The sequence below is a fragment of the Colletotrichum fioriniae genome (genome assembly GCF_027942845.1).
Source record: "Colletotrichum fioriniae strain IMI 355084 chromosome Unknown scaffold_1, whole genome shotgun sequence".
In the NCBI taxonomy this organism is placed as follows: domain Eukaryota; kingdom Fungi; phylum Ascomycota; class Sordariomycetes; order Glomerellales; family Glomerellaceae; genus Colletotrichum; species Colletotrichum fioriniae.
Window position 1 is genome coordinate 4,325,215 of NW_027076837.1, and position 23,204 is coordinate 4,348,418.

At 53.5% G+C, this 23,204-nt stretch overlaps 3 protein-coding genes across 3 annotated transcripts; 1 reads left to right on the top strand and 2 right to left on the bottom strand.

Annotated features, from left to right (window-relative positions):
- Nucleotides 1-1,513: 1,513 nt before the first annotated feature.
- On the top strand, nt 1,514-6,276 carry N0V96_001097 (uncharacterized protein; the record flags this gene model as incomplete). The annotated part of the gene is made up of 5 exons (XM_065756123.1): nt 1,514-1,861; nt 1,937-5,082; nt 5,137-5,773; nt 5,837-5,942; nt 6,005-6,276. 5 exons carry the CDS (start codon nt 1,514-1,516, stop codon nt 6,274-6,276), a joined length of 4,509 nt encoding a protein of 1,502 aa, XP_065615363.1.
- A 1,401-nt stretch (nt 6,277-7,677) lies between these two features.
- N0V96_001098 (uncharacterized protein) lies at nt 7,678-10,517 on the bottom strand (the record flags this gene model as incomplete). Its single annotated transcript, XM_053195239.2, has 3 exons — nt 7,678-8,296; nt 8,349-10,289; nt 10,414-10,517. The coding sequence occupies 3 exons, from the start codon at nt 10,515-10,517 to the stop codon at nt 7,678-7,680; spliced, it is 2,664 nt and encodes an 887-aa protein (XP_053047209.1).
- Nucleotides 10,518-12,618: 2,101 nt separating this feature from the next.
- Nucleotides 12,619-15,675, bottom strand: N0V96_001099 (uncharacterized protein; the record flags this gene model as incomplete). Its single annotated transcript, XM_065756124.1, has 2 exons — nt 12,619-14,544; nt 14,605-15,675. The coding sequence occupies 2 exons, from the start codon at nt 15,673-15,675 to the stop codon at nt 12,619-12,621; spliced, it is 2,997 nt and encodes a 998-aa protein (XP_065615364.1).
- Between the last annotated feature and the right edge of the window lie 7,529 nt (nt 15,676-23,204).

A 23,204-nucleotide genomic window follows, 5' to 3' on the forward strand; every position in this document is an offset into this window, starting at 1 on the left:
GCTCTCGACCGATAGGGCTGGATGGGTCACACCACACCCCCCGGAGACTTTGGAACTCCAGGTGCCATGCGAGATTATCAGATCTTGATGCTTCTCTCCATTGGTCGAAGCTTTTGAGGAGGGGGAACGATTCACGATTACGTTCCTGGCGCGATGTTCCCCTGGCACCGTTCGCTATTACGCCCTGCCGTGAGTGACAGCATCTCCAAACACCAAAGACCAGCCAACGGCAGGGACCTGCAACGTTTTGCAGATTTACAACCTTTATAACGGTAAACGTCAGGGAGAAGAAGAAATTCACGCTGAGACACAAAAGGGCGATAGCTTGCACTGCAAAGTAACCCAGCTCCACAGGATCCGAAACCATTGGATGCTCTAATGAGCTGCGCAACTTGAATGAAGCCATCGAAATACCGAATCTGACAGTACACTCATAGCTGATGAACTGCTAATACGATGGTAATTATGAGCCAAGTTGCGCGCATAACTCGCGATCAGATGCGCCGGCGAGAACAATTTCACTGTGGTTGCAGACTCGACCTGCTCTCACGTGGCGACGTCATTTCCCTGCACTCCGGTGCCGGATTCTGCATTTGCCTCGCGTGCCTAAGGCACAGGGGAACCTCCTCAGTCGGGACTAGCGCAGATCTAATCAGTGCGGACCTTGGAAGCGAGGAACTGGAGGTCAAGGGGAAGAGACGGAACTTGGAAGGTACGAAGGCAAAAGAGTGAAGGGGGTCGCCAGCACTGCCCACTTGCCTGCCCTGTCGGATGCTGAAAATTGGAAGGTGAGGTGCCCGCGCACTTTCCGTACCTGAACCACCCACTTCCCCCACAGCAAGCAGCCATCGCGCAAGTGAGGTAACAGCATCCGCAGCCGCAACCGCATCTGCCCGATGGTGCAGCTCTTTCTCGACCCGACACCTCTGGTTTTTGGCTCTTTGCAACCAAAGAAAAAAAAAAAGAAAAAACTAAAGGAGCAAAGGCCACTGCCCTTTCGAGTACCCTCAATACCTTGAAGATTTTCATCAGCCGACGAGTAGGTACGGTACTCTATTGCTCACCTTAACGTAAAAGCCCTTGTCTTTAGTAGGCTGATTTATTTTGCCAGGTGCGGTGCACGACTGCCGACCGCACCTGCCTTCCCTTCCTTACCTAACAGTAATCGTCAACCTTGGGAGGTGCAACTTCCGCCCTGCCTGCGCCAGCCCTGGTTCATCAGCCCAGATCCGCCAAAAATCGGCCCATTTAGCGAGCCAGCCCAGCCAGACGCAGTTTCCTCAGTCCTGCCGCTCCCTCTTCGAATACTCTACAGTGGCCAGTCCCCCGCAGGATCTGATAACCAAAAGAACCGAACGAATCTGTTCTCCGCACTCAACCAGACGTCTGCACCTCATATTTTCGGCGACTTGAATACACCAAGCCTGCGCACCCTCCCGACACAAACCATCTTGACGACGTGCGAGGCAGAAAATTCCCAGCGCATCAACGGTCGCATGTAGTCCCCTCCATGATGTCGACCGACGCTGTCAGCGCTCCAGTCTCGGAGCCTGCACCTGTGCCGGCGCAATCCACGACTGGTGACCACGACGAGGAGCCGACCCTTGGCCAGATTGAATGTGCAAAGCCCGCCTTCCTCCACTCACCCCCCGACAGCAACAATGCGCCCAAGTCGGAAGCCAGCGACTCTGAGCTCAGCGATCTAGACGACGATGCTGTTGATCCATCTGCTGCTCCTACGACCCAAGATGAGGCGCCGCCGCCCGAGGACGACATTGGCGAAGTCCTTCCCGACCACTGGTCCGGGACTGTCCCTGTCTTCAGGCCCACGATGCATCAGTTCAAGGACTTCAAGCTATTCGTACGCCCATGCCACTTCCCTTCGTGCTCTTTGTCCCCGTGTCTTTTCATCGGCTGACTGTGACCGTGACTGTAGATGACCAAAGTCGATCATTATGGGATGAAGTCCGGCATCGTCAAGATTATCCCTCCCCCCGAGTGGAAAGAAAACCTCCCCCGACTCGACGACCTGGTGAAGCAGATCCGAGTCAGAGAACCAATTAAGCAAGACATCATGGGATCGAATGGAACCTATCGCCAAGTCAATATTCTTCATCAAAGATCCTACAACCTCCCACAGTGGCGACAACTTTGCGACCAGAGCGAACATCAGCCCCCAGCGCGGCGAGGCGAGCGCCGAGCCAACGTCGAAAAGCCGAAACCCCGATCTGCCCCCAAACCTCGTACAGAAGCGAAATCAACTCCGGCCGGGTCAAGAAAGCGGGGCCGAGGTCGACCGCGCCGGGGTAAGGCCAAGGGCAAGAACCAGGATGACGATGACGAAGCCGAAGAAGAACAGGAGGAAGAGAAGCGACCGATGACGCCCGTCTCCCCTAAGCCGGCTGCAGATGCGGATGTCAAGCTCAAGGTCAAAAAAGAGGAAGTCGTCGACTCTGTGGAAGACCCGGGACTGGATGTCGACGAAGATGAACCACCAACCGTTGGCAGAATGGGTCGGATGGGTGGCGCGAGACAAGCGAAGCCAAAGACCCAGACTGTTTCGGCCCGTCGGAAGTACAGCAAGAGGGAAGGCTCCGCTATGATTGACGAAAAGGCATTCGAAGACTTTGACTACCAGATGGATGTCTCTGACTATACCCCTGAGCGCTGTGAGGAACTCGAGAGGATCTACTGGAAAACCCTCACGTACGCCCCGCCGCTGTACGGCGCAGATCTAATGGGGACTCTCTTCGACGAATCGACAGAAATGTGGAACTTGAACAAGCTTCCCAACCTGCTGGATGTCCTCGGAACAAAGGTTCCCGGTGTAAACACGGCTTACCTCTACTTGGGCATGTGGAAAGCCACTTTCGCATGGCACTTGGAGGACGTTGATCTTTACAGCATCAACTATCTCCACTTTGGCGCCCCCAAACAATGGTACAGCATTTCACAAGCTGACGCCCGCCGTTTCGAGGCTGCCATGAAGAACATTTGGCCCACGGATGCCAAGGCTTGCGACCAGTTCCTTCGCCACAAGGGATTCTTGATTTCCCCATCGCATCTCAAGCAGCACTACAATATTACCGTCAACAAGTGCGTTTCGTATCCGGGCGAATTCGTCGTTACCTATCCTTACGGATACCACTCTGGATACAACTTGGGCTACAACTGCGCCGAGGCTGTCAACTTTGCGCTCGACTCTTGGCTTCCCATGGGCAAGATCGCCAAACGTTGCGAGTGCGCGCAGGCGCAAGACAGTGTGTGGGTTGACGTATACGATATCGAACGGAAACTCCGTGGCGAGCCGACTCCTGAGTACGAGGAAACTGACGAAGAAGACGAAGAGGATGATGAGGATGAGGATGAAGACGACGCTACTGGCCTTCCGTCTCCTCCTGGTAGCAACGGTATTGTTAAGTCGGCTCGCAAACGAAAGCGCGCTGCTGGAGACAAACAAGGCAAAGCAAAGACCAAGCGAATTCGTCTCAAGGTTAAGACGCGCGCAGAGCCGACGTGCTGCCTTTGCCCCAGCGATATCCCTGGTGCAGAAGTCCTGCCAACAGACGATGGCCGCAAGGCCCATCGGATGTGCGCGCTATACCTACCCGAGACTTATATCGATACCGTCGACGACAAGGAGGTCATTGCGAATGTTGCCAACATCAACAAGGAACGTCTGGATCTCAAGTGTCTCTATTGTCGTTCCAAAAAGGGTGCCTGCTTCCAGTGCTCCCAGAAGAAGTGTGCCCGGGCCTACCACGCCACATGTGCGGCTGCCGCGGGTGTCTTTGTCGAAGAAGCCGAAGTCCCAGTCTTTGGCGAAGATGGAACCGAGTACAAGGAGCAAGCGTTCGAGTTTAGCTGTCGCTTCCATCGTACCAAGCGTGATAGGAAACATACTGGTGACTCCTTGGAGGATGATGTGCGGATCCACGAGGCTGCGGCAGCACTCAGCAAGAGCGACATCTGCCAGTTGCAGTACTTCAAAGGCGACATCTTTGCCGGTGTCGTGGTTGAGAATCGCGCCGATGAGCAGATGTTGCTCCTTGATATCATTCCTAATGGGTATGTCTCATCCAACAACTTTGATGAACAAAGTCTGACGTGCTTTAGTGATCGTCTCGAGGTTGAGTGGAAGTGGCTTCTACTGCCCGACCCATCTGACTACCACCTTCCAAAGGCGTCTTCCAAGGCTATCCCGATGCCATCATCACAGAAGGCAAAGGAACGACTCAATGCGAAGCGCCCTGCTGATGAAATCCCCCGAAAAGATGCTCCCTTTGTTGAAGGCTACACATGGGCAGAGTTCCATCCATGCAACGAGTGTACTAATCCAAACCAGACCAAAGTTGACCTGTCGAAGGACAGCCAAGTCTGGCACTATCTTGGCAAGACGTCGACGGAGGCGAAGGCACAGTACTCCGAGGATCCCGCCAAGCAGCTGCACAATCCCAAGAGCAACTTCCTAGACACCATTCCCAAGCCTCCCAAGCCTGTTTCTGCAAGCACGTCGCATCGCAGGGTGTCAGTCGTTCCACCGCAACCAGCCCCATTGCCAGTGTTTACGCCTGGAGTCGCTGTTCAGAATGGGCCCAAATCGGAGAAACCGTACGTATATAAGCCCAGGAAACCTGTCGAAACCAACTACGCTGGTACCGGCTCTTTCACCACACAAAAATTCACACCCAAGGCTTCTGCGCCCCCGACTCCCGGAGGACAGCAGCTCCACTTCGGAGCTGATCCTCGATACCCGATCCCCGGGACCCAATTTGTTCAACAGAAGTTTGCTCCTGATGTGCATCAACAGTATGTACCTCGTCCCGCTCCAGCTGGGCAGGATTATTACGCGGCTCCGAACTCGATGCAACGGCCAAGCCCGTATAGCACCCCGGGACCGCAATCTGCAGTCGGCGCGCGGCCCGCGCAACAAACGTGGTCGACGCCATCACAGAACTCCAGACCTCCTTTACCACACAGTACTTCGCAAGGCTCAACTCAGCAGAACCATCGGAGATACTCTGCCGCCCCAACGCCTTCTGTTGCTATGAAATATGCATTCTTCCAGGTTCACCACAATAGGTCAGATTTTTCCAACCCCAGCAACTTTGTGAATGATACTCACACACTCCGTAGAGACTCGAAGACGTACCGAACTCCTTATGCTCCATGGGGAGGGTTCACCAACGGATATGAAGGTAACCTGCGAGCTCACCTCATGAGGACGTCTCCAGAAGCCTTCTTCAAGAACCGGCAAGGCTCCGTTCAGGGAGGCACACCGACACCCGCTCCGAATACGGTTCCGCAGGGACCTGCTTACGGCGGTCCATACCACAATACACTGACGAATGTGATGCCTCAAGGCTCCATTGGGATGTATGGTGTCAAAACAGCGGCCTCTTATTCTTCACCAGCGCCGCAGATCTCCCAGAATCACGCCAGGACGCCGTCTTACTCATCGATATCTCCGTCCCCTGCGCCGGGTAGCTCTCGACCCAGCTCGCATGGTCAAAGTCAGGGTTGGCATGCGCAGCAACCACAATCGGCGCCGCTACACCCGGCGATCCGGCCGCAGTACGGAGGTTGGGCGAATCAGCCACAACAGCAGCAACCTCAGCATCCTCAACCAGCACAACATCAACCCTCGCAACAGCCTATCCCTCAGCAGACTCCACAGCAGACTCCGCAACAGTCTCCTGCCAGCCAGCCTCAATCTACCCAAACGAAACCTCAGCATACAGCAAAGCCCGCTGTGCCGAAGGTGCAGTACAAGGTATGACCACGTAATACATCATATTTCCAGAAGTAGACCAAGTCCAAGCTGATTCAATAATAGATCCCCGAGAAGCAGACACCGGTTCCCCTCCCGGCCAAGTATCTCGCGGCCATGAGCAAGATGCCTTCGGCTGCTACTCCATCCAAGGCCAGTTCGAAATCAACCAGTGCGTCTGTGCAAGGTACGAACCTACCCCCGGCTTCGCACCCGGGGAAGGATGCAACCCAGGAGACATCGACGGCAGCCGTCAATGGCTCTTCCGCGCAAACGCCTTCTCAAGCGTCAAAATCAGCTGGCCCAACGACGGAGACGGCGCCTTCTGTAGCTCAAGCTTCCGTGTCGGTACCGCACACGCCAGTGCCGGCTCCAACCTCTCGAATGCCCTTTACGAATCAATCGATGACTACGGCGTTCCCTCGACAGCCTACACAGTCTCAACCCCAGGCTTACAACATGCCTTCGACCCAACCGCTCCCTCCCGCGAGCCGACCACGGACTGAGCATCTCAACCCGGCGGAGCTCTTGGCCCAATTTGCCCTCACCCCGCGCGTGAATCCGCCGACGCCTACAGCACCTTCCCATCAGTCCATACCGTCGCCAGTTCCGCCGCAGACAGCTGCCATGCCAGGCTACCAGAACCATGGTTTCAATTGGGGACCGACGCAGCAGCACTCACAGCAGCCCCAAGCTCGGGCGCCCCCGCCGGGACAGTGGCAGCCTCAACATCACCAGCAGTATCACCAGCATCCTCCGCTACAGCAATACCAACAGCATTATCAACAGCAGAATCCTCAGCAGCAGCCACCACCACCACCGCAACAACAACACCAAATGCAAGCGCAGCCGTCGTTACCCCCGCCCCATCAAACTCCTGAGGGCGACGTCCCTCTGCCCGATGTGCCTGCGGACTCAACGGCCCTCGTCGAGAGGATGATGCAAAATCTCCGCCGCGCTGCGTTCCAAGGCTGATGCAAACATCCACCTGGCCTGCACGATACGTGTACATGTTTGATTAGTCTACGATCCGAAAACCAGAAACCAAATCTCTCTTCCACTGTGATACAGCCGCAGTCTGACTGGAAACGACCAAACGAGAAAGAATGCCGAGGGCGGAGGTGTATGGAATGAAAAGATATGCATGATTTTGCACGGGTTTCGGCGTTTGAACGGGGTGTTGGTTGGGCTAATCTAAGCCCTCTCATGGAAATTCCCCTTCCGGGGGAGTGGTTTCATGATGGATGGGCTTTTGTGTTTTGTTCTTCTTCCAGAGTTTTTTTGAGGTTTTCTTTGCAAAAGCGTACATTAGGTTTCGAGGAACAGGACCCGAGGAAAGCAGGCTTAGCTAGCTGTAAGCATAACTTGCTTTTCTGGGCGTCTTGGGTGTATAAATAATGAAAAGTGCTATATTGCCCAAATAAACATCTCGATTCTTCTTCGTATAGCTGGCTTTCTGTATTGAAAACGGAAGTGGGTGGGAAAAAAAAGGGGGGAGGGGGGGGTTCTGAAGATGAGACCAGTGCTCTTGGATTCCGCTGGTCATCGGGCAGGTTATTCATTCCAATGCAATTTTTGGCCACCCATAGGTGATGAGGCGGTCAAAGTCAGAGGGTGGCTCCTTGGTCATCGTGGTTTGGTTGGTATATACCACGGATGTGTGGTGTTCACTGCTTTTCAGCTGCCCTCGAAGGCAAGAGGGATACTAGCAAGACATTGACATCGCATCGCTTAAAATTGCATCAATAGACACACGAACGAAAGGCCACAGACGTAACAGCATAAGTGATGATTGATTTTTTTTGCTTTTCCACAAAAGCCAGCATCCTATAGCTACTAAACTACAACTTGGCCGGAATATTCCCTTTCTGTACTCCTCCAGTTGTTGTCATTTCATCCCCATCAATTCACGCATACTTGTTGGCGACAAGCCACTCCTTCAGCTTAGCAGCGTCACGCTCGCGGTATGCGGCGCGGCCACGGACCTTGTCCTTGACGGTCTCGAGGGTACGGGCAAAAGCGCTTGTGTCCTTGTCGGCGAAGAAGGCTTCAATGTCCTTGACGGACTCAAAGTCGGTGAACTTGCCCAGGGAGACCTGGATGAAGCGGTCAACGACAATGGGGTTGCCGAGCTTGGCGAGGCAGGCCTCCCAGTTGTTCTTGACGTAGTCCCACTGGATCTGGCGGGCGACAGAGTTTCCGGCGAGGGCGGAGCCAAGGGAGTGCATGTCGGCGGACGGGACGGAGTCCGAAGCCGGGGCGGGCGGGGACTTGTTGAAGAGGAAGGGAAGCAGGTTGTCCTTGATAATGGCCTCATCACGGACGAAACCAAGGTTGGAGAGGCAGATCTCCTTGCCGTCGATGGCAGGGGTAGTGAACCACTCCTTCTTCAAGGCCTCGACGGCGCGGGCCGTGTCGTTCTTGATGGCGACGCGGAAGACGGGCGTGCGGAGGGCGGGGTGCAGGGGGTTAGACTCGGGTGACTCGACCCAGGCGTTGAAGCGCTTGGTAGCCTCCTCGGTGACGCTACGGTTGTTAGTACTCATACCGATTTTATCAATGATGTTATCAGACTTACCCAGCATGGCCGTTGACACCAGCAGTCAGGAGGACTCTCTTGCGGAGAAGTCCGTCAAGGTAGCTCTCGCCCTCGGGGAATTCCCAGCCCATCTTCGCCACAACGTCGTTGATAAGCTTCAGTGTGAAGGTCTCCAGACCCTTCTTGATGGTCTCATCATCGCTGAAGATGGACTTGACAAGGGCGATAGAGTCAAGGACCTGACTCCACACGAGGTAGTTGTCCTCCTTGGCAAAGCCTTGGACGAAGGACAGAAGAGCTGCGGTGGTGCCGTAACCAGAAAAGGCAAGGTCGGCGGAGGAGCCGATAATGGCAATCTTGTCCTCGGTGGTGAGGCGATCAAGCTGCTGTCCGAGCTTCAGGAGACGCTCAGGGGGGTAGTTGACACGGTAGAAACCGGAAGACCCAGAGTTGAGCTTGTAAAAGTCGGTGTCGATATCACGGATCGTGTCCTCCTTCTTCTCGAGAGACAGGGAGGTGACACCCTTGGTGCCGACCTTGCCCTCAATCTCAAGAGGAATCCACCAGGTGGTCTCGTCGTCCTCGGGCTTAACATCACCAGTGGAAAGGAAACGAGACTGCTTGACGGAGATCTGGCCAGGCTCTTCGGCGACAGTCAGAACGGGGTGGCCAATCTTGGAAATCCAGGGGCCCATGAGCTTGTTCACGTCCTTTCCGGACGCCTCGGTGAGAGCATCCCACAACGCCTTGGTCTTGGCGTTGCCGTATTGGTGGGCCTTCAGGTAGTTGGAGACACCCTTGAGGAAGGTCTCGACACCGAGGTGGTTGGCGAGCATGCGAATGGCCGAGCAACCCTTGAGGTAGCTGATGTGGTCGAAAATCTGGTTGACGTCAAGGGCGTCCTTGACAGGCACGTGGATGGCGTGACTGGCTCGGATACCATCAAGCTTGAAGGCCATCTCCATACCCTCGTTAACGAACTGAGACCAAACCTGCCACTCGGGGTGCAGGTAGTCCGTCGCGTGCCATCCAACCCAGGTGGCGAAACCCTCGTTCAACCACAGCTCATCCCACCAGTCCATGGTGACCAGGTTGCCGAACCACTGGTGAGCCAGCTCGTGAGCAACAACGTAAGCGACGCGGTTGCGGTATCTGGCCTCGGACGTCTTCTCGTCGAACAGCACGGCGGTAGTACGGTAAGTGACAAGACCCCAGTTCTCCATGGCACCATGGGTGAACTCGTGTACGGCCAACAGGTCGGCCTTGGGCAGGGGGTACTCGATGCCGAAGATGTCAGAGAAGAAGTCGATGATGCGGGGCGCGTGCCACAAAGCATAACGGCCCTGCTCCTTGAGGCCACGAGTGGTGTAGACACGGACGGGGAGCTGCTTGCCGTTGTAGCGGCGCTCGGTGAACTCCTCGACGTACTCAAAGTCACCAACAGCCCAGGCGAGGAGGTATGTGGACATCTTGGGGCTGGTCTCAAAGGAAACCAGCTGCCAGCCCTCCTTGGTCTTCTTAGTGTCCTTGACGGGCATGTTGCTGAGTGCCACCTGGTCCTCGGGGATCTCAATCTCAAAGTCAAAGGTGGCCTTGAGGTTAGGCTCATCGAAACAGGGGAAGGCCCGACGGGCGTCGCAAGACTCGAACTGTGTGCTGAACATGTAGTGCCACTCGTCGTCGCGGGGTACAGACTTGGCGGGCTCGGCGGCGGGCTTGTACTTGCTGCGGTAGAAACCAGCCATCTCGTTGTTGATGATGCCCTCAAACTCAATGGTCAAAACAGCCTTTTGCGCCTGGGGGATCTCCTCGTCAAAGGTGACGGTAGCGCGCTGCTGCTTCTCGCCATAGCTGAAGTTGGTGGACTCCCATGATTGCGTCGACTTGGTGTGGCCGACAGCGATCTTTGCGCTGAGCAGCTTGATCTCGAGGGCGTTGAGGACGATTTCCTTGGTAGGCTTGACAACCTCGGCGTCGATGCTGTGGAGCGCAATCAAGAGGTTAGCATGGCGGGATTGTCTTTGATGTGCTTGTTGGAGCTGAAGTTAAAGCTGAAGCTGAAGCTCGGAGCTCGGGCGGGGTGAGGGGTAGGGTGTATCCTTACGTCACGGTTCCCTTGTAAGTCCAGTCCTTGAAGTTGAGGTCACGGAGTGACAGGACATAGTGGGAGGGCCGAATCGACTCGGGGAGAACTTCGCGATCAGCCATGTTGCCGACTCTGCTGGCGTACAGTGCCTTGTCGGAAGTGGTGATTGTCGAGCAGTAGTTGCGGTGGGAAACGGGTGCGGGGAAGGAAGAAGAAGGTCGGCGGTAGCTATTTGTCCGCGAGGCGAGTTTTATGTCAGTGTTGTACTCTTGGGGTGGTTAAAGGTAGGCTGCAAAGAGGAGTAGTAAGACAAGGGGGATAACAGGAAAATGGGAGGACGGAAGAAGAGGAAAGAAGAGTAAGGTGGTAGCAGTTGTAGGGAGGCGGAAGTAATAAAAAAAAAGAAGAGTAGTGTAATGGATTCGATCAGAGTAGAAGCTGCACCAGCTCCACAAGAGAGTGCCTTCCTACTTGGGATTATGAACAAAGCAGCAAGCGGCAAATGGGAGGACTGGCGCGTGGCAGTAGACTCTCAGGTACTGCTACTGAGGCAGGTGTCCGTATGGTTGTGGGTTTGATCAAGGTGAAGGAGAGAGTTCCGGGGTGGATCAATGGTGATGCTCCGAGGTGAGGGGCAACGAGGGGCACACAAAAGGTCCCTGCATGGGTCAAGCTGGTAGCTCTCCTGCGTTCTGGGGCTGTCCACTCCTGTCCACTCATGAGGTGAGGTAAGCGTGGAGTGTGCTCTGCCCACCACAGAAAGGCGCCGCTACGCTCGACTTGGTCCACGGGTGCGCGCAGGCCACTAATACCTTCCGGTACAGGCAGCCCAGGAAGTGCCCGTTTCTTTCATCGTTGCTGTTCCATTACCAAAGAGTAAGGTAAAGTAAGGCAAGGTCTACTAGACCTTTGCCATCCGAGATGAGGGTCCTTTTGGGGAAATGCAAAGGCCCCAACAGATAGAAAGATGACCATCTAACAAAAGGGAACCTTGGAACCAAATGAAGGCAGACCAGACAAACTTACCTCGCAACGAAGGCATCGCGAGCAATCCGTCCAACAGTGGGAGCTGAAGACCAGAGAGCATTAGACGTAGACGTAGTGGAAGCTGCTGCCTTGAAGACAGAAGTAATCGAAAAGTGGCGTCTGAAGCCAATGTTGTACAAGGATGATGAAGAAAAAGAAGACGGCGCCGTTGAGCCCAAAGATGATGTTGTTGGTGTTACAAGAAGTGATGGTAGTGGTACAGATACACAGCAGCCGCGGACCAGACCGCGCGCCGCAGGACCAAACGTCCGTCCGGCCAGCTGCCCTATCGGGTTCATCCTGTCGATCGGTCCGCCCAGGGCAGACTGAACGCAGACGATGGAAAGGACTATGGAGCTAGGAAACGGGTTGAAGAGACAGGTCGCAGACAATCGCCTCAGTGCATCGTCGCTACCGATTCCTTCTTTACGTTGGTTGGAATACTTTGTAGATAAATCTCTGTACGAGGACGGGACAGACTCAGGAGGTCACACAGCCTGTCGACTCGGACGGTTCGGCGCGGAAATTAGCCTGTTTAGGTAGAAAACGGGGCTGGCTGCTACTGGTACAGTGGTGGTACGAGGCTGTGGTGGCTTGTGCTCAATCATAAGTTCCCTCGGGAAGAAAAAAAAAGTTGAAATGCTCAACGCCGATGACAAGCGAAATGACCTTGGGACGGCTGCCCCCATATAAGGTAGGTGAGCTTTGAGATACGAATGAGGGACATTAACCAAGTTCAATTAATATCATATCACAGTCTCAAGTGAACTTTGTGAGAACGAATTGAAACGATATATAGCTGTAATGTGAATCGTTGTTGCTCTTCTTCTGCCACGCTCAATGTATATAATAAAGCCCTCTCTCGCTATTGCATGCCAAACCCTCTAATGTTCGCTTGGTATAAGGTACACATCGTCAGACACGATCGATGCCTACCTATAGTGCTTCCCTTCCCTTGCCTCCAGACAAATTCCCTCCCAACACTCTGAGCGCGCTAATTCACAAGATATCCAATGTGTCCCAACCATGCCATGAAAAACGATCTCGAAAGCAGCCAATCCCACACCGTAACGCCTGCCCCCATTCGATCCCGAACAAGTACATCATTACGTCGTCAAGAGAAAAGTCCTCAAGAATGCCTCCTCCTCTACTCGTATATCGTACCATGCATACACACGTGCTCTTCGTCTTGCAACCTTATGCCGAACTGCCGGCGCTGGCACTGGCGCTGGCCCCCGGCGCTCCTCCCTCCGCCGCCACCTTGGCCGCGACTTCGTTCCACCACGATCCGTGAGCCGCTCTGTCGACGGCTCCGACCTTGGATATCTCGTCTAGCATCTCCCGAACCTGCACCGCGAACTCCGCCAGGCCAAGACCCGCCAGCTTCTCATGCGCAGTCGTAGCCGCGTTGAGCTTCTCCTTTGCTGAACCAGCAGTCAACCTGGCGTTCATGTGGCCCCTGAGCCTGGCCAGGAGAAGCCGCAACACGGGCTCTGTCGGCTCGATGCTCTTCTTCATCGAGTCTTGGCTAGCCTTCAGCACCTTGGTAACGAGGGCTTTCAGGTGCGTTTTGGTTGCTGCTGGCATAGACCTGCCCGCTTCTAGAGCCGCCATGACGCCCTGTACTGTCGATTCGACATTGTCGTGATCTGCCTCAAGCACCGCTGTAATCCGCGTCGCCTCCGTCTTCCATGGCGTGCGGACGTCCCGCTTGAGGAGGTTCTTGCATTGCAGTAAAATGGCCCCGGTGGTGACAATCCGCTGCGAGGCCAGGGATAACCGCACCATGCGCTTGTAGTCCAAGCCCAACATCTCGGGTACTTTGTCAACGGCGATTGGCGCCGGCTGCGTGAAACTGTCGACAAGCAGCTGTGCGTATATTTTGTCGTCCGTTGGCCGATTCTTGGGGTGATTGATGCCCTCCGGGTCTCTCTTCCGAGCCTCCGCCAGAACCTTGGAGCGTGCAGAACGCCACGCCGTCTCGGCCGCGCTCAAATCGTGTGCACCGCTCTCAAGTGCCCCAGTAAATCTCTTCTTCTCATACTCTGGTGCAGACTCAATCAACTGAGGAGCTGCAGTGGAGAACATGTAGTTGACGTAGTCGCACAACATGAAATCGACAAATTCTGTCAATGCTTCCACGCGATCAACCAGGCTCCCGTTTTGAAGCTTGTTTTCCACTAGATCCTTGGCCTCGTTGTCGCGGAATGGTGCGCACAACTTGGGCAAGAGGTTTGCCATGGAAATGAAAAACTTCTCATATGAGAAGCTCCCCATCTGGAACTGTCGCTCGGCCACTTCAACATCCAGAATCTCACTTATTGTTGTGTGCATGTAGGCGCCGGGCTTGACGAGCCGCTGCAGGTTGTCCTTCAGATACCTCATCATGATGACAAAATATGCAAAGCTAGCGTCTAAATTGTCTTCCTCCATGCTTGCTCTCATCCCCGCAAATAGGGGTATCTGGACGGCAGCATGGTGTTCCCGGTATTCGCTTGAAGGGATGCGGTATTCTCGGTTAATGGCAAGCTCATGGACGACAATCCTGTTATCGGGCAATAGGCCGCTGAATCCAGGCTTGATCTCTATGGGCTGTGGTTTGGTATGGCCCTTGGCCGGCGTTGGCGGCGGTGTCAAGGTCTGCGAATCCGGCGACACAAGGCTTTCGGCAGTAGCGGAAGCCTCTCCGGGCACGTTTTCGGCGACGCGAGGCTTCATATCGCCAGTGGGCTTCTTTGCGGCTCGTGCCTTGCGTGCCTTGCGAACGGCATCGCCAATCATCTTCTTGCCCTTTTCCTGGCCAGCAAGCTTCTTTATCCGCACAATGAGCTGAACCTGATTGCTCTTTATGCTCTCTCGGTATTGCTCTGCGGCCGCGTCCTCGGTGCTTTCCTGGACCGTCTGCAAAATCATGTCCAGCTCAACAAATTGCAAGAGCATCAACTGAACAAGAGACTCCGAATCCCGAGACTTCCACGCAAGGAACGCGTTGAAGAAAGTGGCGTAGATCTCGGGCAGTGCACTACGCAGAGTCGGCGGGGGGGTATAGTTGTTGGCTGCAGTCAAACGCGACATGATGTTCTCGAAAGAAATTAGGAGATCTCGGGCTTTCGTCACGAGGTCCTGCAGCTGTGGATTAGCAAGGTCATTACGGGGCATTGGTTGAGGCTGTGACAATCCAACCTGTTCCCTATCCCCCGTGCCGTCCTTGTTACTCAGAACCTGCGTGGGGTGGCCCAGAATGAGATAAGCGCTGAGAAATGTGCGAACGGCGGCCATTTCCTCAACGGATCCCGTCTCGCCCTCCTGCAAACCGCATATCCTGAGGATACGGGCGGTCTGTACGAGGACCTCTTCTTGCGCCAACAGCTCGAGTACTTGGTCAAAGGACGTGTCCCGCACGCCGTCAATGGTGATGCCTAACTCGGAGAACTCAGCGACAGCCTTTCTTCTCATGAGGCTCTTCCACCACCATTGCAACTTTTCGGCCGCTTCAGGCTCACTCAACATCCGAGCACGCTTCTCGTCAGAGGTATTCGAAGAGGCCTCAGTGGGCTTCCGCGACATGAGACTCTGGCCCCGCGCCCTCTTGGTGGCATTACGGCCTTTCAACTCTTCTCTCCTCCGCTCGGCCTCGGCCAAGCGTTCTTCCATCTGAACGCGGAGCTTGACCAGTTCCTGTTCTCTCTTGCCCTTCATGGTCTCTGCAATGGCCTTGGCCCTCTTGACCTCCTCGGCACAGGAAGCCACGATCTCAGCTAGGTTGCGCTCCCGGGCTTGTTGGGCAGCAATAGCTCGTTCTTCGGATAGGGAGGTGTCGCGGTGGCTGGCCTTAGCCATGGCGGCTCTCAGACGAACCTTTTCGGCGTGGGCAGCTCGGTCGGCGAGGCGTGCTTTTCGGTCTTCGAGAAAGGACGTGCGCCGGAGGTGCTGTGCAATGTGCTTGCTCTGGTCAGAATCTCCATGGCGGGTAAAGGTCTGGGTCGAGGAACAACGGGAATGAGCAGAAGAGATGGAGTTGCGGCGGGAAGAAGCTGCTGAGTCCTTGCGACGGGTCTGGGACGGCCGGTAGAAGCGGGCGGCGATGTGCGGAGGCGGGGTGAAGATGCGGCCGTCAGTGTCGTCCATCTCCTCGTCGGAGGTCGGGGGCATGGATAGGTCAACGTCTGCTCCCTCCATGGCTGACGATGGTGAGCCAACAGACTCCTCTAGATTGCGCGAAGGGTCGGTGAGGTCTGCCGAAGGGCGACGCATGTTGTATGGCGTGCCTGGCTTCGATGTTTCGGAGGTTCGAGCGGTTGCGGTTTCGCAATAATGGATGCAATTGAAGACGATATTGGGCGAGCGATAGGGAGGCAAAGGTGGTGATGATGTGCTTAAGTCGAAGACTCTTAAGAAGAAGAAGGTTTCCAGGTGACACAGGAGTCACCAGGGGTTGTGTGTCGTGTTGTAGTCGCAGTCGCGGTCGGTCGTCGAGGGGGAACTGGTCGGGTCGCCCAAACAAGGTGGATCGGGCTGAAGCCTGGGATTAAGCCAAGGTTCCTAGTAGGCAGGCAAGCGAATGGATTTCGGCTGTCGATTTTGGGGGAAAACAACAACAACAAAAAGGTGTTGCAAGGGGAGGGTTGGTCCTTTAATCTTCTGGTCCCGAGAAACGAAAAACGACTGGGTATAAGACAGAACCGAAAAGGTCAGAAGAAGGCGTCTGCCGTGTGAGGGACGAAGGAAGCGGTATGTGAAGTTGAAAAGTCAAGAGGTTCGCATTGCAACCTTGGGGAAAGTCAAGGAAAGCCCGAGGAAATCATGGCTGGCCGCTGGGCTGCGGGAGGTGCTGGCGTTAGGTTGGTGGTGGATGGTGACTGGTGCGTGCCGGGTGGTGTAACAAGTGCGAATGGATGGCTGGGCTTGTGTGTGTTTGTGTGTGTGTGTGTGTGTGGACTGTAGGCTGTAGACTGTGGCCCGACTTGCTGGGAGTGGAATGACGGAAGCTTCCAGTTTCCCATACCTTAGCACTAATTGTGAAATTCACCGTCCCGCCCGTCCTTCTCTTGCGGCTTGCCCTGCTGACCGAGCATTGGGGCCATTGGCGCAATTGCTCAGGATCTGCAGGTATGACAAACAGTGCACTATCCACCGATATGCACTAGCGTCTTTCCATCTTTAGCGAAGCTAGCGTGCTTCCGACTCCTTCCAGCTTAGATCCCAGCACACTCCAGCCCCCCCACGGTGATACTTATCCGAACTCTAGACGGAAGACCCGGAGCCGATGATACTCTGTCTTACACTCACTCAGTCCGGATAATGAACTTTCATGTGATTCAACGTGAGTTGGACTGTTGGCTTGACCGACTACTTTTTATCACATATCTTTGGCTGCCTTGTTATTGTTCCCCGTCGAGACAGTACATGTCCCGTATCGAAGCAAGCGAGGACTTCTGGTGCAAGATCGCGGGTCCATGCCGGATTGGGAAAGACGTTGGCGTCATATTCCAGCCAAGATGCCCATGATGCGACTCTAGTCACGTGGGAATGTCCGGCCCCGTGGACCACCGACGACCTAGCTTATCCCCGGCCGCAACGGACACTCCAGACGGTTGTGGCGCCGTCCCAGGCCTTATTCACGAGCAATGTTCCCCCTCAGCCACCCCAATGTCTTCCAGTCTTCCGCTGTTGTATTGGTAGCTCGCACTTTTCAGATTAGCTTACGATTCGTGTTCCAGCGGTTGGGCGCCTCTAGCGACCCGGCCAAACCCACGATGTGACGCCTTAGACTCGGGGCTTGCTGTTGGACTGCGCACTAACACAGCTAGTTGGTGATCGACCTTCGAGAACCATTTCCGTTCGTCTATGTTGTTTCAAGAGATGCGCCATGTGGCATTCGATCTCATCGGTTCTATCGTCTCACGCCTGGCGCCAAATTCTAGAAACTTGATCATGCCGACTTTCGCATGCTTCCTTTTTGACACTGTATGGTATTTGGATCCCAAACGTCTTCATGGGCTTGGGTCCCCATGGATCTGAATCCCCGTGGGTAGTTGGGCTACCCATAGATTTGGGTCTCTGAATCTTATTGTGGGCTCGAATCCCCACGAGCATCTCGGGTACTCATGGTTTAGCTTGGACACTCATGACTTTATGTGCCCATACGCAATCGTAATGTCGAATCCCTTGGGCTATTCCCAGTTCTCAGCGGAGGCAGCTGAGTAGGAGAATGATTTGCAACCCAATACATCTTGAGTTCTGAATTGCACACGCCACTATCGCTGCAACTGATCATACTCACTGGTTGTCTTGATGCATTTTCTTGATAGTGTCATACAAGAAGCTTCATACAACAAATAATGGTAACATAAAGAGAGGCGGTGGTAGAAGAAGCAACTTATTATATGGACCGGCCGACTCTTTTATCGACTAATTGGCTGTTACAGTCCATGGGTAGTTCGGGTCCTTATGGGTAGTTTGCGTCCTCGTGGGTTTAGTTCCCAATGGGTTTGAGTCTTTGGGTCCCAATGCATATCTTGGAGTCCTAGGCAGCGGCATCTATAAGCCAAGTCCATACCTTAGACCACGCGAGCGTGCTATCAGAGTATTTGAGGGATAACGACTACATACTCGGCCAAGTCCTGACGTTCTGATTCGACTTTTCTACTCAATCTTATGCCGTTTGCTGCAAGGAAATTATCCAAAGATCAATCAACTTGCTCAAAGCACGAAACCAGCGAGCAGGGGTCACCGTCACGCAACCCACTCTATTCCATCTTCTCCAAGACAGGATCTCGAGCCTGATCTAGATCTTACGCATTCCAAAAATCTAACCCACTATCATAGCTGACCCTGCCAGTGAAGATTCAAATAGACACCATTTCTCATTGACTTGTGAAGAACTTGGATCTCGGGCAGGTGACTTGCTTAGCGTGAGATGTCCCGCTATTCTGTTGCCATCCGCATGTTTCCAGTCTTCAAGGCATTTCCGTTGCCATCAAGTGCTGCTGTTCCCATTCAAGAATCGTAGATCCTTCGCAGGTCTCTCTATATCCGTGAGCAGAACGTCTTTGTTGTGTACCCAAGTCAACAGATGAAGTGCTTTGGAGTTATCTTCGGCGTCAAAGCTATTGACTAATCCCCATCTTACACTTCCTCACTAACGCTTAGCAACATCCCAAATCACTATACAATGGATGACCTAGACAAGGCAGTCATAAATCATGACCTAATTACAACGGGTTGAGACTGACTCCGGCTGCTTTGGCTGATGAGCTCCCACAAGGAGAACTATCGGCGTTCTGCAGATGGAGAAGATTTCCATCAGGCAGCAAAGAGATGAAGAGCTGGCTTCATACATTCACTTGAACCCCCAGGGATATCTCCCCGATGGAACTGGTTCATCAGACACGCCCATATCTGCTGAGGGCCACAAGAATCAAACAAATTTGACCACACATCACCTCGAGAGAACTGCTTCAGATCTCCAAAGGGCCTGTTCTTCGTTTGGAGATCACGTGAAAGAATACATAAGCCCGTCTAATTTCACCATCGTATCCGCGGAAAACAAAGCCACTCATCCTTTTTAGGTCATGGTTATGTCGGCAACTAAGCCAGGACAGCAGTTTGGCCGTGTCCCGAACTTACACCCAGCGACTTTGGAGCATGACTGAAAGGGTATATCAAAGGCATTCGACACCATCACGGAACTCAGAAGCTCCAAGTTACCTTCGAAAATCAGTCAGATTCGATTTTACGTAGACTAGCAAATCTGAAGGGGGGGGGGGGGGGGTATCCGTAGATGTAAAACGACAACATACACGCTTCTTAGCTAGCAGTGAAAAAGTCAAGCTCAGTATGTTACCCGACTGTTAAAGGATACCACAACTTCATCTCAGACAGAGAAGCTAAATCACCGTCCTCCAAAGGGGCAAGGTTCGATCCTCCCGATCAGAAGAAATCTTGAAAAAGGAGGCTGTATGAACCTGACAACTTCTGGTGAATAGGAACATCGATAAAATCAGATTACACATAGACTCCTTCCGACACGAGCAACAACGGAAAACGATAAATCAAAATGAAGGGAAGACTTTACCTCTACGTCAAAGACCCTCTCACAGTGTCAAGTTGAATACCTGCTCTCCCCCCCTCTTCATCCATCAGCAATCGCCCTCCTCCCTTACTCCGAGCTCGTCATGGCGCGCTTCGTCGATGACCACCCTCCCCAGATCAGTTCGGTTGAGCTTTCATTGCTACTAAATCAGGAATTCTCTAGGATTCACTCTTATGTGTGTGTGCTACATCGATTAAATAGAAGCTCCAGCACCGCATCAATCGTTCGCCCTCGATGTACCAAAGCCAAGGTAAGCCACCGACCTGAATTGGTATGAGCCTAGATCCTCAAACATACACCAGACCTCGTCTCCCGGCTCTCTCTCATGTATAGAATATGAGGACTACATCGATGGAAACAAGACCCCTTTCACCGCCTTTATTCCCCTCTCGACCATCACAGAAGTCAAAGCAGAGGTGATGAGCACTCAGGGGGGAGAATCGAGACGGCGAAATGGGGCAGAAAGAAATGACCTCGAGAAGAGAGATGACAAGAACGCCGTTTTGATGTTATCTTGGATGATCCAGGGCTGGGGTGCGCTTATACTCACGAAGAATCTCGCCCATCTAGCATGTCTAGAGAATAGTACCCATAATATCGTGACGCCCATGGTCGATGGAGATCTCGCACCCCTCTGATTCCAGAGTCAATCTCGGCATGCGGTCGACGGTGCGCTGGTGTTACTCAACAGAGCAGGCGAGAGGTCATGAGAGCCCCAAGGTACTGCGAGAACGAGCACGGTTCCCAAATATACGATATGACTTGGCGAGCTATCAAATGCCACTCGGAGAGTCCGACGATCATTGCTGATAAGTCCACTCAAGAGCAACCAAGCAACATCATAACATCCACAATGTTGGCGAAACACACCTAGAGTTCCAAAAGGAAATCTCAATCAAGGGTATGAGAGACGAGAGAATGTCATTCAGGATGTGTGGGATCCAACTTGGCCCCGTACCGTCCAACATGAGGGTCTTTCTACAAGTTGTTTCCTGCTTTCCAACGGCACTTGCTATGCGAATTTGGTGACATCGACATTAGACCTCATAGGTGACGTCTGAGGTGCTGCTTTACCCTAATCAATATCACAGCCACGGACTATTCAAACCTATACACAAGGGCCATAACCGAACATTCTTTCGCCATGATCCTTGCCACATCAGGACGTCTTACGCAAGACTCTCTCTTCCACCAGAACAGCAGGTTCCTCATTCCAACCTTTCAAACGCCTTAATCGCAAAGCCCCCTATCTTCCCGTAACTACCCAACCCAAACCCCGTCATCGTTGTCATACTTACCAAGAATCGTTGAACCCATCATTGCGGCGAAACACGGCGAACGTCGGCGAAGTTGGCAATCTGTAACCTCTCGACACCCAAGAACTTGAAAAAACGAAACAAACTTCCTCCCAACCATGCGCTTCTCCTTGCCTTGCTGCGCCAATATTGACGTCTCGAACGTTACATGTGATTGGTGACATTGAGGACTGGAGTTCCCTCTTCAACCCAGTGACCACGCATCTTGCGAACGAATGAGCGACAGGTATAACCAACACCACATAAAGACAAAACACAAAATAAAACTACACTACATCCCTAATCTAAATGACCAAGGTACTCTCAACCTTCCTACCTAGTGTACGACAAGGGAATTAAGAAACGGCGACTGACATCATAGGCATGTGGGAGCAAGTCTCCATCGTACGTACTGCCACAGGAGAATGTACTGTACATTGCTATTTTCAGGATTTCCGGGGGTGGAGTTCTTTGTTCAGGTTACTTTTTTTTCTTCAACGGGTTCGCCGAACTCTCAGCGTGTCATGAGCAAACCCGACGTCGCCTTGAAGAACAGAAAAAGAAGAAAAAAAAAAAAAAAGCGACCCCCTGTTTCTCGTCCGATGTAGCACTCATCCGCTTTCTCGGTGGGGTTCTACCGCACCGGTCGTGACTTGCATCGATAGGTAGGTAGGTGATAGCTAGCTTTTCCAATGGAAAGGGGAGCTTGAAAGTGTACGAACCGGAGACTGGAGAACCATTGTGAAAGTAAGGCTGAAGTGAGATTAGTGACTTGACTGGTGAGGACTGGTCCCGGTTGCCATCGATCGGGAATCTAGTTAATTTGTTCCGACAAGGGCGCTCCCGCGGTTTCTGTGTTGTCTACTTTTTTTCCACCGAAATCCAAGTTCGGTTTTGAGTGAGGCTTTCAAAGATGCGATGGCTGCCCCACAACTCTTCATTTGCAACAGACGGACCCCAAGGATATGGCCATTTACAATAAGTCGACAACAGTTGACATTTCTCTGACAATGTAAATTCCAACAGAGATTAAAACCCAAGAGCGCTTGATCCAAGACAGAGCAAGAAAGCAAATATGAGGGCAAAACATGCAGCGAGACACTTGATTGACTCGGTTCGAGTCTCACGGAGGGACATCCGCTATCCCGGTAGCACACAGCAGCCGTCTGTACTTCCCCAGGCTCAGGCTCGGACCGGAGCAAATAGGTAGTGATGGGCAACAACGTTGAACGGACACCACTGTCCACTGAAGAGGGACAGCGCAGTCAGTGATCCCGGAGACAAGGCCCCGGCCTGTCTGGCGTCCTCGACAGGGCCTAAGATTAGCGGGCAGAAAAAGTAAAGAGGCCCAGGACCTTGCTGTGAGGGTGCTACCGGTGGAGAAGGTGGATACGTAGAAGTGTTCTAGATCGCAATAGACACCAGCGTTGCAAGTTTCGGTGTGCGATATGGAACGGTTTTCCCTGGAGAGATGTGGGTGGAGATGCTGTACCTAATCCCGCGCCAGTGCCCGTGACTCTCTCTCTGTCTCTCCAAGGGGGGCTATGATAGTCGTGCTGGTGCGACGACCGGTGCGGGGGAGAGGAGAAGGGTCCAGTCCGTGTTGGCTACGGCGGCCGGTTGGGCTGACGGGTGACTCGGCCATTTTCTGATTTGATACAGCGCCGGACTTGCGGTCGGATTGTGAAGCTGATCGCCTCTGTTCAGTTAAAAACAAGATCGACATACTCTTGTGCGTTGCGCGTTGAACCAGCGGATAAGAAGCACTCCGTAGCCATGAACGCTAGGCACAGCAGGGATAGCGAAACGTGGCGCGGCGGCATGAGCAGCCATGCAGTCCAAACTTGACGGCGCGAGAACCGCCTGGTTTCGAGACAAAGACAGACCTACAGACTTGGACGAATGGCCGCCTTTCCCGTCCATCAGATACACGACGCGCCTCCTGCGTAGGAAGGCTGCCAAGACTCCAAAGTTGAAACGCGATTGTTTTCTTGTCGAGATTCAGCCCTCAAAGGCCCGCGGCTATGCTGAAAGTGATGACGTTTCGATTACGGGTCCTGCACCGAGCAGATGGAAACCTTAGTGGTGGTACTCCGTACAAAAATTGCGCTGAAGAAAAGGGGGGTTCGCAGGGCTCAAGGTTGACTGTGCCGGCTGCATGACGAAAGAATAAGGCCATTTGGACGGATCGCGGATAGGTATCCGTAGTTACAGTACGAATGGACTACGAAGTATGCGGATAGAGGTGAGAGAGATCAGGGTCATAGTTGTCTGAGAGAAAACTGTGGAAAGCCCAATTCCCGCTGCAGAACCGCTGCCCTGGCCTGAAAGTATGTACAACAAGCGTTTGAAGGTTCCAAGCGGACGAACCGCAGTTGTCCATTTGGTGACAA